Source organism: Mauremys mutica, chromosome 23 (assembly GCF_020497125.1).
Source record: "Mauremys mutica isolate MM-2020 ecotype Southern chromosome 23, ASM2049712v1, whole genome shotgun sequence".
Classification (NCBI taxonomy): domain Eukaryota; kingdom Metazoa; phylum Chordata; order Testudines; family Geoemydidae; genus Mauremys; species Mauremys mutica.
In genome coordinates this window covers 9282602-9298103 of record NC_059094.1, presented here as the reverse complement: position 1 = coordinate 9298103, position 15502 = coordinate 9282602, and the positions used below count along the sequence as shown (strand labels likewise).

Here is a 15502-nt window from a genome sequence, read left to right as displayed (position 1 = left end):
GACGTCCCTTGCTCTGCACCTTGTAAAGTCATTTACCCCATTAAATGTAAAATGCATCAATCCTTATCTGGTGGTGGGTTACCCCAATTTACACTGGTGTAAATGATCACAGTTGGGAGATCCAGTAACACCAGACTTGGTGAAGCCAGGGAGCCCCGTGACCTGTTATTCTCAGTGATAGTCTATAATCCGACCACCCCTAGACTTTCCTGACACTAACACCCCTCAAAAACACTGGGCCTGATCCTGCCAGCCCTGCATGTGTGGCACTGCCACTGGAGCCAGTGGGAGTCCAGCGTGAAGTCAATGGGTGCGTCATGCGTAGAGACCTGGCAGGATCACCACGAGAATTTTGTATCCTCAGTGACCACTGCACTAGTGAGTAAAGAAGGGGCTTGAAATACATTAGGTACAAATCCATCCTCTTCCACATGGACCAGGAGATTCTGGCGTCTTCAAAAATAGAATTAGCAGTGAATTGGGGTGCTGGTGTTAGACTCTGGAAACTGATGTCCTGTAATTATCCCAGGACCGGGCACAGCCTGAGCAGTGGCTGGCTGGCTTCTTTCTCCTCATTGGCTCCTCTCCCTGCCTGTCTGATCTTTGCCTCTAGCCGGCGTCGCAGCGTCGTCTCTCTTTCCCTGCCACAGAAGCCCAGGTTACCTCTCCTAGAGCATCTCAGCAAGAGAGATCCCCAGTTTACACGTCCTGGAGCCTGGCCTGTGCTGTTATGAACCTTCCCTGCGCATGGCCTTCCACAGTGGAAGGGTGCCAGGCATCAAGGTAAAGCCCATAGGAACTGCTGCTCTGCTTTGGGGAGCAGGGCAAAGCCCAGCAGTGTTGGCTGCTGCAGGGTTTATGGGTCAGCAGCGGCATCTGGGCCTGAGCAGATTGCAGGATCATGTGACCTGGATTCTGCTGTAAGTAGTAAAGGCAAAAGACGGGGGGGGGAGCCGGGGTGGTGGGAGAATTTGCTGCTTCCGAAAACAAAAGCTGGGCCTCCCAAAGGTGCTGAAGCCCAAGGCTTTTCCAGCCCTGCTGGCGAGCTGCTTGGGGCAGATGGGAGAGTAGCCAGCAGCAGGAGTGGGTTAGTTAAAGGCAAAGTTTCATTAACATAAAAGGCAGCCAGTGAAATTGTTTCAAGCAGCATAATTCACACTGGAGCTAATTCTGGGATGGAAGCAGGAATCGTCTCTCCCTGGTGCTCCGGATAACCCCTTCCCTCACCCCGCTAGATCCAAAGGGAGCTAGGGGGCGGGGGCAGGGGCAGAGAAACTGACTATGCACGTGAAATTCCCAGCTACAGGAACCAGGCGTCAGCAGCCTCCCTTGGATGCGTTTCCCAGCCAGACACCCGACGTGCCCCCCACCTGTCTTTCTCCTCCCCAGACTGGCTGCTTCCGATAACTGGTCGAGGCGCTGGTGCTTGGGCCCTCTCAAGCGCTAACCCAAGACCAATAAACATTCCTACTGAACGATCCAACAGTGCACTTGCAACCTGCTCTCTGCTCTTTGGCCCTGCCCTCCACTGGGCACTCTCGGGCCCTGCGTTTGTCCCATTGCCCTCTGCACGGCTGCTGGGATGGGACTGTCTTAGTAGCAATTGGATACATTCTCCACCACTTCCATCCCCACAAAAATGTTGGGTCAAGTCAAGTGAAGAACAGACTGGGCAGGGTGCTAGAACGGAGAGAGGATGGCCTGGCATTCAGGAAGCCGGTGATCTGTCCCCTGCTCTGACACAGATTTCCTGTGTGACCTTGGGTATGTCACTTAGCCTCTCTGTGCCTCAGTCTCCCATCAGTATTGTGGGGATAACAGCCCTGTCCTGCCTCACAAAGGGGTTGTGAGAGGAACACATTAAAAATTGTGAGGAGCTCAGTAGCTGTGGTGATGGGGGCCAGAGAAATACACCTACCTTCTGAGACTACCCCCGTGCAGGGGGATGTCCCAGCTGATGCAAAGACTCTACAGCCCTGCTCCCCATCCCTCATGGTATGGGCAGAGACAGGAGGAACTAGCCGTTCCTTCAGGTTGCACTAGATCTGTTGCCTCCTATAAAGCACACAATACAGCCGTAGTGAGCCCTTTTCTGAGCACCTTTTCAGGGGAACATCCCTTCACCTCAGTGGATTGGCAGAATGTATGTCCTGCATCGTCTTCCTGAAGCAGATGTTAAAAACCAAGTCCTGTCTGTCCCATGTGGACACAAACTATCCCAGGGCAATTACTGGAAGAGGAGGGGTTTTTCCCTGGTGCCTACCAAAATGCTCCCTCCTGAAGTCGTGTGGTTGCTGTCTAGCTGTCGCCCTCCAACACAGAGGTGGCTGCATTCCAGTGGTAGAGGATGGACCCAATTTGTGAAGCCCTTGGGGATCCTTGCTAGGAGCTGCAGAAATGTAAGATTATTAACAATCCATTTGTAGTTGCATCAAGCTTGCCAGGAGTAATTGCTTGTGGAATCACCCTGTCACAGGGTGGCTTTGTATCTCCCTTGAGGCTTGAGAGTCTGCTACTGCCTTGAAAAATACAAACCTGTTACTTTAGCTCAGACAGCAGAGGCTTGTGGTTTTAGATGCAGAGCTCCCAGCATCAGTCCCTGCAAATGACCCAGCCAGAGTCCTTGTGACACTTGCACAACCCCCGTGACATTTATTTAAATACCTGTCATTGAGACAGCCAGCTGGATGAACATAACAGAGCTTTTCATTTCCTAGGTGGCCCAGATCCAGTTGTTTGCAGCTGGCACAGAATTCCCAGGAAACTCTCCTCTGCTGAAGATTCTTTCTCTGTGGTGAGATGGGAATAAACGTCCCTCTCACTGCTGCATGTGCTGATCCTTGTGCTTTTCTGCTCTGATTGACAGACCATCCTCATTCACCTGCTGTTGTGCCTGGTCACTTTCTACGCAGTCTACTACATGATTGGAAGCATCTGCTCTGGAGCTTTCAGGTGAGGCTGCTCTTTTTGAACTGAGCAGAGCAGATCTTATGCTGAGCTCATCCGAGTGAAATAAAGGGATCTGATTCGGTCAACACAGTGTTGCCTTCCTGTGATTGGACTCTTCCAAAATGTGATGGTTAGGGTGTGGGAGTCCTGCTTTTCTTTTCCCAGCCAGAGCCATGTGGCTCTTGGCTCAGTGGTTTGTCCCACTGCTGACCACTCATTTTATTTACAGTTTAGTTTAGTGTTGATGGAACATACCAGGCTGCACAGCCCTGGAGCCTGGCGTTCCCTTTATCCACAGAACAAGGACAATCCAGACAGCGGCAAGGTGAGCTTCTCATTAACATGCCTCACCCTGGTCCAGCAAGGCCATCTCTGGGTAGCTAAGGCATCTATCCCCTCACGGGCTGACAGGAGAGTTACATCTTCAAAGCACAGTTGGGATTTTCAAGGGAATGTAAAGGAGTCAAGCATGCAGGCCCAGATGCGCAAAGATATTTAGGCACCTAACTCCCAAAGATTTCAGTGGGAGTTAGGAGCCTAAATACCTGTGAAGACATGGGCTTCAGCTTTCACTGAATTTCAATAGAAGCTGGGCTCTTAATTCCTGAGTCTCTTTTGAAAATCCCAATGTAAATTATTGGCCTCTCTGCTGAGAGTATCAACAAAGGGGGCCAGCGAGCACGAACTGGAGGAGGCCGTTCGTGTGCAGCAGGCACCAGCCCAGTGGAAGCTGGACAGGCTACCCCACAGGCTAGCAAACCAGCTTGCAGATGGCACAGTGGGTGCCATTTAAATATCAACACTTGTCAGCCAATACTACACAGGCTCCATGTTTATATCCTGTTCTAAAGGGGGGGGGCTGTGAAGCTGCTCTGTAATAGAATCATAGAATACCAGGGTTGGAAGGGACCTCAGGAGGGATCTAGTCCCACCCCCTGCTCAGAGCAGGACCAATCCCCAGACAGATTTTTGTCCCAGATCCCTAAATGGCCCCCGCAAGGATTAAACTCATAAACCTGGGCTTAGCAGGCCAGTGCTCAAACCACTGAGTTATCCCTCACTGTATGCTGACCTGGTCATTGGCATGTTTACTCCATGAATACATTGGCTTAGTTTAATAGGGGGAAACAAGCAGGAAGGGAAAGAATGACAGAAGATAAGCCACTTCTCAGCAAACTCTTGAGAGTTGTTGAGGCAATGCCAAGGCTGGACAAGACCTGGGAATGCAGAAGAACAAAAGACCTCTGGGAGGGTGAAGAAGGAACACTCTTTCAAGAGAGAGGAGTTGTTTGGAGGAACCAGAGTGAGAGACAGGCACCCAAAGGGGCGTGAAGAATTTAGGCCTGCCTAGGATACCATCAGGGGATGATACATCCTTGGTTCAATAGATGTGTGTAGACTGTTGTTTTACATGTCTTTTTCTCTAAATGCTTTCTTCCTACCGAAAAACAGACAATGCGTTGGTTTACGAAGGCTGTTGGATCACTGTACGGAATTCCACTCCAGGAACGGGTAATAGCACAAGGCCTGCCACCTGCGGGAGAGCACTCAGAGAGACCACAGAGGGGACAGAGATGCAGTTGGCCCTGTAACAATGGCATGCGGTATCTCAGATCTCCCTGTGCAGTAACCCTTGGCAAATGTTGACTTTTTAGTGGGGATCCGTTTAACAGCCCTTGATCATTTTTTAATTTCCTAAAGTCTTCTCTCTCTCTCTCTCTTTTTTTTTTCCTTCCAGGCTGGATACATTTGATGGACTTATCCCTTTTGAATTTAACACAGAACCATCTCACTCAAATCCCAAATATCTGGGTAAATGATGCAGGGCAATGAAGCCACTTTGGAGTGGATAAAACCACAGGGATCCTTCAAGGCCAAAAGTGTGTTAACATCTGACTGGGAGAGAACAGGATATGTGAGGTTGGAGGGATGGACTCTGAGCACAGCCACTGGGAAACCAGTGAAGTGGACCCTAGCTATTGCGAGGAGACAGCACTGTATTTCTTTGCCTTATGGGAATGGACATTGTGTACATCCCCTGGTAGTACCTCCCACTGGAATCAGCAGAATCTGTATTCCAATAAACTGTGTCAGAACATTAACTCCAGGATAATTTTGAGGTTTTTCCTTTGCACCCCATGGGCAAGGACTCTGTACCTCCAGGGCTCCCTGTTGTGAGATGTATCTGCCTTTACTCCAGAATAAGGGTTGTTTTCCCTTCTCATTTCTCTAGTGAATTTGCTGTCCATGGAACTGACCTACTTCACCAGTGGCCTTCTCTTTGCTGCTCTGCTGAAGCGATGGGTCTGGGACTACGCCATCACTGTCACACTCGTCCACGTGGCACTGACGTCTGTAGGTGAGTTTGAGCCAGGTGGATTCCGTACATGATATGTTTGAAAATGTGTTGAGTAACCTGGAGAAAAAACAGCTCTCTTTCATTTTGCACCCATGCAAGCTCGGGCTAAGGTCTTACCAGTCTTCCTCCCAAGCTAAGCAGATTCAAGCTGTCTCAGTGCTTGGATGGGAGACCTCCAAGGCACACCCAGGTGTTAGAAGAAGTGATGCTGATGATTCCATTGGTAGCACTCTTCCCTCTGAGTCAATATCAAGCCAGCATACAAGTGTCGTGCTATACGGGGGGAAAAGAGTGCTGCTAGAACTGCTGTCTTTTGCATGAGAGAGAAAACTGACCACAACGTCCCAGGGCACGTCTTGTAAGGGGTGGGTTGTTCCAGTCAAAGTAGTTTAGCTAAATGAATTCTACTGTATACTTCAATTCCCAATACAGTTTCAACTGGAAGTGGGTTTTTTTCCTTCCTGTCCTTAGCTATAGTATTATAGTGCTGTGTGTTTTTACACCACTGCTGCTTTCCACCCTAGCAATGGCTGCTGTTCAGTGGCAGGTGCGTGTTTCCGAATAGCTCCATGCCCTAGCATGGTTTTAAGAATAAATCCAGCAGGAATTTCACCGTTTCCCTATAACTGGACCTGAAAATTGCCCTGACGATGCAGCAACTGGACCGTGACTTTTGCAAAAGGCTCATGTGCCATTGCCAAGTCACCCACACACTTTTCTCCAGCTTTTTTAAAAGCTGCCTTCCTTCCAGTGCTGTGTATTAAACTTACTTCCTCCGATTTCTTCCTTTCCTTTCTCCTCTTCCCTGCCCTGGCCTCCCCACCCTCCCGTTTTTTGTTATTTGTTCAAAACCAAGATCTGAAGTCTGTGGCTTGACCCGCTCTCTGGTAGGCCTATAGCAGCTGGAGGTCGTATGGGGGCTTCGGGTGGAATACTGAGATCCCTGAAGGGTCTGTGGCAGTTGGTGAGGCTGGTAGATGGAACTTCAGGTCTCCGTAGGGTCCCTGGCAGTTGGAGGATGGAACCTTGGGGCTCCGTAGGGTCCCTGGCAGTTGGAGGATGGAACCTTGGGGCTCCGTAGGGTCCCTGGCAGTTGGAGGATGGAACCTTGGGGCTCCGTAGGGTCCCTGGCAGTTGGAGGACGGAACCCTGGGGCTCAGAAGGCCCCATGGCAATTGGAGGATGGAACCTTGGGGCTCCGTAGGGTCCCTGGCAGTTGGAGGATGGAACCTTGGGGCTCCGTAGGGTCCCTGGCAGTTGGAGGACGGAACCCTGGGGCTCAGAAGGCCCCATGGCAATTGGAGGATGGAACCTTGGGGCTCCGTAGGGTCCCTGGCAGTTGGAGGATGGAACCTTGGGGCTCAGAAGGCCCCATGGCAGTTGGAGGACGGAATCCTGGGGCTCAGAAGGCCCCATGGCAGTTGGAGGACGGAATCCTGGGGCTCAGAAGGCCCCATGGCAGTTGGGGGATGGACCCTTGGGGCTCCGTAGGGTCCCTGGCAGTTGGAGGATGGAACCTTGGGGCTCAGAAGGCCCCATGGCAGTTGGAGGACGGAATCCTGGGGCTCAGAAGGCCCCATGGCAGTTGGAGGACGGAATCCTGGGGCTCAGAAGGCCCCATGGCAGTTGGGGGATGGAACCTTGGGGCTCCGTAGGGTCCCTGGCAGTTGGAGGATGGAACCTTGGGGCTCTGTAGGGTCCGTGGCAGTTGGAGGATGGAACCTTGGGGCTCTGTAGGGTCTGTGGCAGTTGGAGGATGGAACCTTGGAGCTCAGAAGGCCCCATGGCAGTTGGGGGATGGAACCTTGGGGCTCCGTAGGGTCCCTGGCAGTTGGGGGATGGAACCTTGGGGCTCTGTAGGGTCCGTGGCAGTTGGAGGATGGAACCTTGGGGCTCCGTAGGGTCCCTGGCAGTTGGAGGATGGAACCTTGGGGCTCCGTAGGGTCCCTGGCAGTTGGAGGATGGAACCTTGGGGCTCCGTAGGGTCCCTGGCAGTTGGAGGATGGAACCTTGGGGCTCCGTAGGGTCCCTGGCAGTTGGAGGATGGAACCTTGGGGCTCAGAAGGCCCCATGGCAGTTGGAGGACGGAATCCTGGGGCTCAGAAGGCCCCATGGCAGTTGGGGGATGGAACCTTGCGGCTCCGTAGGGTCCCTGGCAGTTGGGGGATGGAACCTTGGGGCTCTGTAGGGTCCCTGGCAGTTGGGGGATGGAACCTTGGGGCTCTGTAGGGTCCGTGGCAGTTGGGGGATGGAACCTTGGGGCTCTGTAGGGTCTGTGGCAGTTGGGGGATGGAACCTTGGAGCTCAGAAGGCCCCATGGCAGTTGGGGGATGGAACCTTGGGGCTCTGTAGGGTCCATGGCAGTTGGGGGATGGAACCTTGGGGATCCGTAGAGTCCGTGGATGGAACCTCAGAGCTCTGAAGAGTCCACAGCAGGGGGCAGATCAGAATGCATTGATGCAAACTCCCTTTCTATTCCTTTCTCCCTCCCCATGCTACGCCCCACTACAGCTGAACATCATAATATTTAAAAGACTAATGATCCAGCGAGACCAAAAATTGAAAACAGCTTCCAAGTAAATATGAACATTACAAAAACCAGTGCTATTGAAATGGCTTCCAAATGGGTTTGTCACTTCCATTCCCTCCTCTCCCCCGTCCTGGCCTGTGTGTTTGTTCTGTCTCATTAACTCCTGCGCCATGTGGAACTGCCTCTTCCTTCCTACCCGTAGTGGCTACGATGAACATGGGGGAAGAGGGCTTCATCTGTCTTGCAGCACAAGTTCAGCGAGGCACACGCCACCATCTGCATCCCACTGGTGCTAATGGAGTGGAAACGGCCCCATCATTCCTCAGCAAAGGGGCTGAGAGCCTGCCACCCCCATCCATTAGCTTCCTGGTTCTGTTTTTAGAGAGAGACTAATTGCTTACTCACAAACAAAGCCCTTTTACCAGGTGAAAATCAGCTCCCATTTATCCATGGGGAGGCGTGGGAAGGCCATGCAGCTTCTGATCCACATTTATTCTGCCTGCCTATTAGGTCCATTGCGTTGATCTCTGAGACGGCATGATTTATATGTTCAAGCCTTGACATGAGTGACTGCAGCTGCTTCCGCTGCAACCGCACAGCTCCCTGTCTGTCAGAGAGGAACTTTAGTGCTCTGGGATTGAGATGGATGGACAGAGAGAGTAGGGAAGGCAAATTAATGGATGACGGATGAGTGGAGAAACACGAGGGAAGGAATGAGGAACAGATATATGAACAGATGGATGGACTAGCAAAGAGATAGATGGCTTAGGATCAGCTGTAGCAGAACAGAACAATAGCCTATTCACTCCAGCATCCTGTTGTGGCCAATAGTGGATGTTCCAGAGGAAGGTAACAAGCCCCTCTCGACCCTATGCACTCAGCTGCACAGGCTGCACCAGACCAGTCGTGCAATACTAAACTCTAGAGGACGTCTGCTTTCATGAGGATCTGAGAGAAACAAGGTGGGTGAGGTAATACCCCCAGCTCAAAAGCTGGTCTCTCTCACCAACAGAAGTGGGTCCAATAAAAGATATGATCTTATCTCATTTCTCTAAGATCCTGGGACTAGCACAGCTCCAACAACATTGCATTCATGAGCATCTGTAATTCCTGTCCCAGCTCCTAGTACTGTGATGCTAGACTCATTCATAGACAAGGCCAATCCTTTTTGAACTGCACTAAGCTGCTTGCCACAACAGCAGCACCCTGTGTGTAGGACCTGATCCAAAGCCTATGGACATCAATGGGAGCCTTTCCATGGACTGCAGTAGGCTTTGGCTTGCGCCACATTGCACCTAGCATTTAGCCATTTTAAATTTAGATGGGCATTTACTATATGCCTTGTTTTACTGCCTTTAGCTTGGGAGTGCCCTTTGGTAACAGAGGGGATAGAAAGCAGCCTGACTGCCCTTCTGTGTCCCAGTCATGATTTCAAATCCCTCGGTCACATCTCCTTTTACTCTTCCTCCTTCCCACTGATACACGTCTAGCCACCTCCCCTGCCCTTCTCTGGGCTTTTCCATACATGCATTTTTAGACACAACCCATCTCTGCGCGGCCTTTAACACTCTTAACACAGGGTGCTTTAATGCCATTTAATGTAACCTGCTACGCAGAATCCAAGTGAGGCGTTTAAGTGGCTTTTCCCCCTTTGACAAAACCAGCATTCAGAAAATCCAAGTAACCACCCTTACTAAAAAGAGAGCATAGAGCGCAGACGTGCCTTTCCCTTGCACCTTCCCTGGGGGATCTCAAAACCCATTCATGAGTGAAATCTCCAAACTCCGGAGCTGCAGCTAACAGCGCTTCCTTTTTGATAAACATTGGGAAAACTGTCAAAGCAAGGGGAAGTGACACATAGCAGGTCTAGAACAGGGTTAGAGTTTGAGCCTAGGACTTATAAAACCACAGTTCAGTTCCCTACTCTACCCAGATTTCCTGTGTGGCCCTGGGCAACTCATTTAGTCTCTGTGGCCCAGATCCACAAAGATGCTTAAATCCTGGTAGAAGAGAGGTAGAGGAGCATCTATATCTCACCCATGGGGCCTGATCCAGCAGACGTGCTGCTGAGAGGCTGCCTACTGGATCAGGTCCCATTCAAAATCTGCCTGGAGGAGGAGGTGCTACTGCCCATCTTATCACTTTTAGCCCAGTGGTTAGGGCACTCACGCAGGATGTGGGAGACCAAGGTTCAATTCCCTTCCCCGTCTGATGGGGCACAGGACTCAAACAGAGGTCTCCTACCTCAGGAGCGTGCTCTAACTACTGAGCTACAGGACACCCCAAGGTGAGACTCCCTCAGTCTTTCCCGTTGACGGTGGTGTGCTTTGGATAAATGCCTCAAGAGTCATTGGGCCAGAGAGAGGGAGTAAGACTGATTCTATAGTCTAGGAGTTGGGACACCCATGTGGGAGGTAGGACCCAGGCTGGTCCTTCTACTCCAGTGACTAATTGTTTCTAAAAAGGGAACAGCTTCCACAATAGAGATGGAGGGAGCCCTTCCCATCAGAATATCCCATAGTTCAGCAATTGGAGCACTCTCCTGCATGGAGACCACTGTTCAAATCCTTCCTCTCCATCAGGGGAACTGAACCGGAGTCTCCCAGCTGAGTTCTCTAACCACTGGCTCCTCTTCCTCCTTGCATTTTGTGTGGAGCGTTGCAGGTGCTTAACTCATTCCCACAAGAAATGACTGAGGCAAGCAGCTCCTGCAAGCAAAGCTAGGTGCCTAAATCCACGAGGGGGCAAGGCTGAGGACACAACCTTCTTGTTATGATCTCCCATTGGCTAGCGTAGGCAGCTCCCCGCCTAGTGTGGTTCACATTGTACGGTGCCTCCCTCCCCGCATTCACTGACCAGGAAACCTGGGCAGCTAACTCAGCACTTGGCCATCACTTTGTTCCTGTGATTTTCCAGGCACCTCAAAGTTAAGCGTTGTGATGCTCAGCATTGCAATGCTTAAGTCCCTTTGCGGCTCTGGGCCCATGTTCCCGTCTGAAAAATGGGGCTAACAGTACATCACAAGGGTGCTGTGAAGATCTACGCGTTAAAAGACTGTAAAGTGCTTTGAAAGCTACTGATGAAAAAGTGCTATAATCAGAGCTAGGTGATGTTATCTGCTGCTGCCTTCTGCTCCTGGAGTGAAGTCCTGGTAGAACTCCCATATACACCGCTACCCCGATATAACGCGACCCAGTATAACATGAATTCAGATATGATGCGGGAAAGCAGCGCTCCGGGGGGGCGGGGCTGCACACTCCGGTGGATCAAAGCAAGTTCGCTATAACGCGGTTTCACCTACAACGTGGTAAGATTTTTTGTCTCCTGAGGACAGCGTTATACTGAGGTAGAGGTGTACTTCCAATGGGACCAAGATTTCATCCCTGCATTTTAACCTCAAGACCTCTCATTATTCATGAACTTAAAAGTATAAAGAAAGATCTCTCTGTTTGCAGGAATCAAAGTCCAAATGTCTCAGCAAGGGACGCATGCCATCAACTTTAGGTGCAGAACAGATTGTTTCAAATTTAATTAACAGAAATTAATATTAAATATTTTTAGGAAGCCAATTAAAAAAAACCCACGCATACAGTCCCTGAACCATTATTACCTCAAACGCAATAGTACCAAGACTCTGAAAGCACAAGGAAGTGAAACTGACTGGTCCACTCTAGTTTCATTGTTTAAGATGAGTTAGATTCACTCAAACAGGGCATTCCGCCTGCCCCCCCCCCATTTTTATATTGAAGATGTTGCAAATTAAGTGTCTTTCAAATCTGATTTTAATCTTAAGAGCAGTGCCAACTCCTGTAGGTTTTGTGTGTATGTAAGTCTCACAATATGTGGTGTTTTTCTTAAAGCTCCAGCTCCTGGAGCCAGGTGTTTGAGATAGCTTCAGCTTTCATAGGCACATATGCACATGCAAAATTCTAGCCCTTCTGACCGTGAAGAGAAGCTTGAAAACGTGACCCCTAGAGGCTCTGAACTAGAAAGCACATAAAAAGAACCCAGACTAGTTTAAAGACTTTTGAGTTTTGGGGGAGGAGCCTGCCGTAATGTTTGAATGCTTGGGATTGGTAATGCTGTCTTAAGCATGCCCCTTAAAACACATGACTACACCCTTCAGCAGGAATACTGCCCCCTTCTTGTCTATGACTCTCAACATCTTTCACATTGAGCCACGTAACTTTCCCCACTGCCCACCCTGAGAAATGCAATTAGCCATTTAGGGATGGGTAAAAACATGACGACGTTTAAGTGACTTGTGCCCCTGCAAAAAACAAAAACAAACCCCCAAACCACAAAAAAGAAACCCCAACCAACACCACACCACACATAGAGGAAATTAGTGGCAGAACCAGAAATAGAACCCAGGAGTCCTGATTCTTTAGGCCCTAGCTCTAATCACTAGCCAGCACTGTTTTAATCAGATTATTGATGGTTTTAATCTCCGGAGAAAGAGGCTGTTAGCACTGACGTGTCTGATCTGTCGTTTACAGTGATGGAGCAGTTCCCTTTGGTGTGGCACTGGTGGCTAGCACTCGGTAAGCATTCAGTTCATTTCCAGGTGGGCTCCCTTTATTTCCTCTTCCCAGTTGGGTAAAGGTGCCATCCCTACCACTGTAACAAAGCTGAGATGCTTTGACTAGTCTAGAAGCAACCGCTTTGAGCCAACCACAAGTGATTTTTACAACTACTGAAGCACACGACCTGGCCTCTAGCCCGGGGGGGTTTGGTTTGTAAGCTAGTGATGGAGGGGGATGCAGTATCACTGCCATTCAAATACACTTTTGCCTATTTCTTCCAGGCAGTGGCCTCTTTATCATGATTTTCAGTGGACAACTTGTGACCCACTTTGCTTGCCCTGACTCCAGTGATCCCACTTTGGACAGCTACTGACATTCTTGAGAGATTCAGGATCAAGGTAGCTTACTTCCTAGACCTCCAAACCTGAGCATTTCATCTGAGCACTATTTATAGGGGCTGCAGTGAGTTCAAGTAGCAGGGCTAGAAAGAAGAAACGTACAATGGCTTTCCGAGGCGTAACTATGCGACTGTGCACCACAAGCACTGAAGAGCCCTAAATCCCATTTAGCCACCTCAATCTGACAGAGCACGGTTTGCCATGAATAAAAGCCATTAAGCTCCTTTCATCTGAGAGAGGAAGGTCAGAGAGAAGCTCGTACTAGAGAAACACGGACCATTCCTCTGTGGGGAAGCTGAAAGGTGTTGACAGTCTGGTCAAGTTTCCCCCGTGGACTGCTGAGTAGTTCTAGGCATTTGGAGTTTTGTAATTCCCTATTCCGCTGTTTAAAGTGCGTGTTCATATCCAATCCCGTGTCTTGTATTTAATAAGCACACTGATAATTTGATTCAAGAGTGTCACTCGAGCATAGAAACTGGCACTTGTATTTTAGTCGTGGTCTAGGGGGCTACGCCTGCTCTGCCTGTCCCCCCTAAAGATCATTCCAAACGAGCAGCTGGTGCTCTAACTACGCGCTTCTATTACTCCTACCATGGGCGAAGAGGGTGCTTCCCACCATGACGTGCACAGATAAGATGTAAATTCCTGGCAATAGGGACCAGCCTTGCAGGGTTTTTTAGTTTTAAAAAGGAGCTACTGTTAGGAGGTAGATTTGATATTTGCAATGCATAGGGTGATAGCAATGCTCATGGATTTTAAGGCCAGAAGGGACCATGGTGGTCATCTAGTCTGATCTTTACAACACAGGCGACAATTTCCCTGAGTTGATTCCTGTTTGAACGAGAGCAGATCTTTTAGCCCTGGTCTACACTACGGGGTTAGGTCAAATTTAGCCGCGTTAGGTCGATTTAAAAATGACTGCATCTACACAACCAACCCCGTTCCGTTGACCTAAAGGGCTCTTAAAAATCAACTTCTGTACTCCTCCCCGACAAGGGGAGTAGCACTAAAATCGACCTTGCTGGGTCGAATTTGGGATAGCGGAGACGCAAATTGACAGTATCAGCCTCTGGGAGCTATCCCAGAGTGCTCCATTGTGACCGCTCTGGACAGCACTTTGAACTCCGATGCACTAGCCAGGTACACAGGAGAAGCCCCGGGAACTTTTGAATTTCATTTCCTGTTTGGTCAGCGTGGCAAACTCAGCAGCACAGGTGCCCATGCAGTCCCCCCAGAATCACAGAAACATTCTACGCTCCCCCTATCATCTCCGTCCCTGAGGTTATCGCAGATTAGAAGGTGAAAAAAAAGCACTCGCGCTGACAAGATTTCCGAGCTCATGCAGTCCTCCTGCACTGATAGGGCACAGCTTAATGCATGGAGGCATTCAGTGGCAGAGGCCAGGAAAGAATTAAGTGAGTGAGAAGAGCGGAGGCAGGATGCGATGCTGAGGCTAATGGGGGAGCAAACGATTGTCTGCCATTGCATCACGGAGGGAGGGGCGACTGATGACTTTTACCCAAAACCACCCGCGACAATGTTTTTGCCCCATCAGACATTGGGAGCTTAACCCAGAATTCCAATGGGCAGTGGAGACCGCGGGAACTGTGGGATAGCTACCCACAGTGCACCGCTCCGTAAGTCGATGCTAGCCACGGTAGTGAGGACGCACTCCACCGACTTAATGAGCTTAGTGGGGACATACACAATCGACTGTATACAATTGATTTCTAAAAATCATCTTCTATAAAACTGACCTAATTTCATAGTGTAGACATACCCTTAGAAAAACATCCAATCTAGATTTCAAAATTGCCAGAAATGGAGAATCCACCAATGGTTAATTACCCTCACTTCAAAGTTTGTACCTTATTGCTAGTCTGAATTTGTCCAGCTTCAGCTTCCAGCAACTGGATCTTGTTACTCCTTCACTAGCTAGACTGAAGAGCCCTCTCTGTCATCAAATATTTGTTCCCCAAGCAGGTACTAACAAACTGATCAAAGTCACCCCTTAATCTTCTCTGTGTTGAGCTAAACACATTGGATAAAGACAAGGAGCTCAATCCTTTAACCACTCCCCTGGCTCTTCTCTGAACATTCTCCAATTTAGCAATATCCTTCATGAATTGCGGACCCCAGAACTGGACACAGGATTCCAGCAGCGATCGCACCAGTGCCTAATACAAAAGTAATATAACCTCTCTACTTGAGATCCCCCTCTTGACATTATAACATAATGGCCAAACTAGATCAGAACACTAGTCAGTCTAGTTTCTAAGAGGGACTGGTACGAGATGGGAGTGCAGGCGGTAGTTTTGCTAATCCCAGCAGTGGATGACATGGTGTCAAAGTATCAGATCCTGAGCAATGAAAACTTCCATTCTCCAGCTTGCCAGGATAGCGGCACACAGATGGGAGTCATTGGACTACTTAAACTGGCATCTCCTTCTCCCTGCCACAGCTTGTCAGGAACCAGCATGCCTAATGAGACACACTAGGCACAGAAGAGGGGAGCATGTAACAATGTGATAGGAGGTTTACCATTCGTCCCCGGCCTTACAGTTCATTATCTGAGATCTCACTGAGGGGAAGATAAAATAAAGTTCACTTGTGGGAAGGCACAACCCCATGTCATATTTTTGAAGCGAGCTTTGCACACGTTAGCCCAGAGGTAACCAAAGGCCCTGACTATCAATGCCTGTCTGTTGATCATACCTCCTGGACTTTTGTTGTGGCCTGT

The 15502-nt window shown here is 49.7% G+C and overlaps 1 protein-coding gene across 1 annotated transcript; it reads left to right on the top strand.

The window, feature by feature from the left end:
• Positions 1-629: 629 nt before the first annotated feature.
• On the top strand, positions 630-13085 carry LOC123355444 (transmembrane protein 244-like). The gene is made up of 6 exons (XM_044997931.1): positions 630-783; positions 2867-2952; positions 4688-4761; positions 5183-5308; positions 12338-12382; positions 12646-13085. The coding sequence occupies exons 1-6, from the start codon at positions 748-750 to the stop codon at positions 12735-12737; spliced, it is 459 nt and encodes a 152-aa protein (XP_044853866.1). The 5' UTR covers positions 630-747; the 3' UTR covers positions 12738-13085.
• The last annotated feature ends 2417 nt before the right edge of the window (positions 13086-15502 follow it).

What these genes read in the sequence shown, in the direction of transcription:
- LOC123355444 (XM_044997931.1), top strand. Translation starts at nt 748, where the DNA reads ATGGCCTTCCACAGTGGAAGGGTGCCAGGCATCAAG. An exon ending in ATCTGCTCTGGAGCTTTCAG is followed by an intron (nt 2,953 to 4,687) that starts GTGAGGCTGCTC and finishes TTTTCCTTCCAG; the next exon opens with GCTGGATACATTTGATGGAC. An exon ending in CTCAAATCCCAAATATCTGG is followed by an intron (nt 4,762 to 5,182) that starts GTAAATGATGCA and finishes TCATTTCTCTAG; the next exon opens with TGAATTTGCTGTCCATGGAA.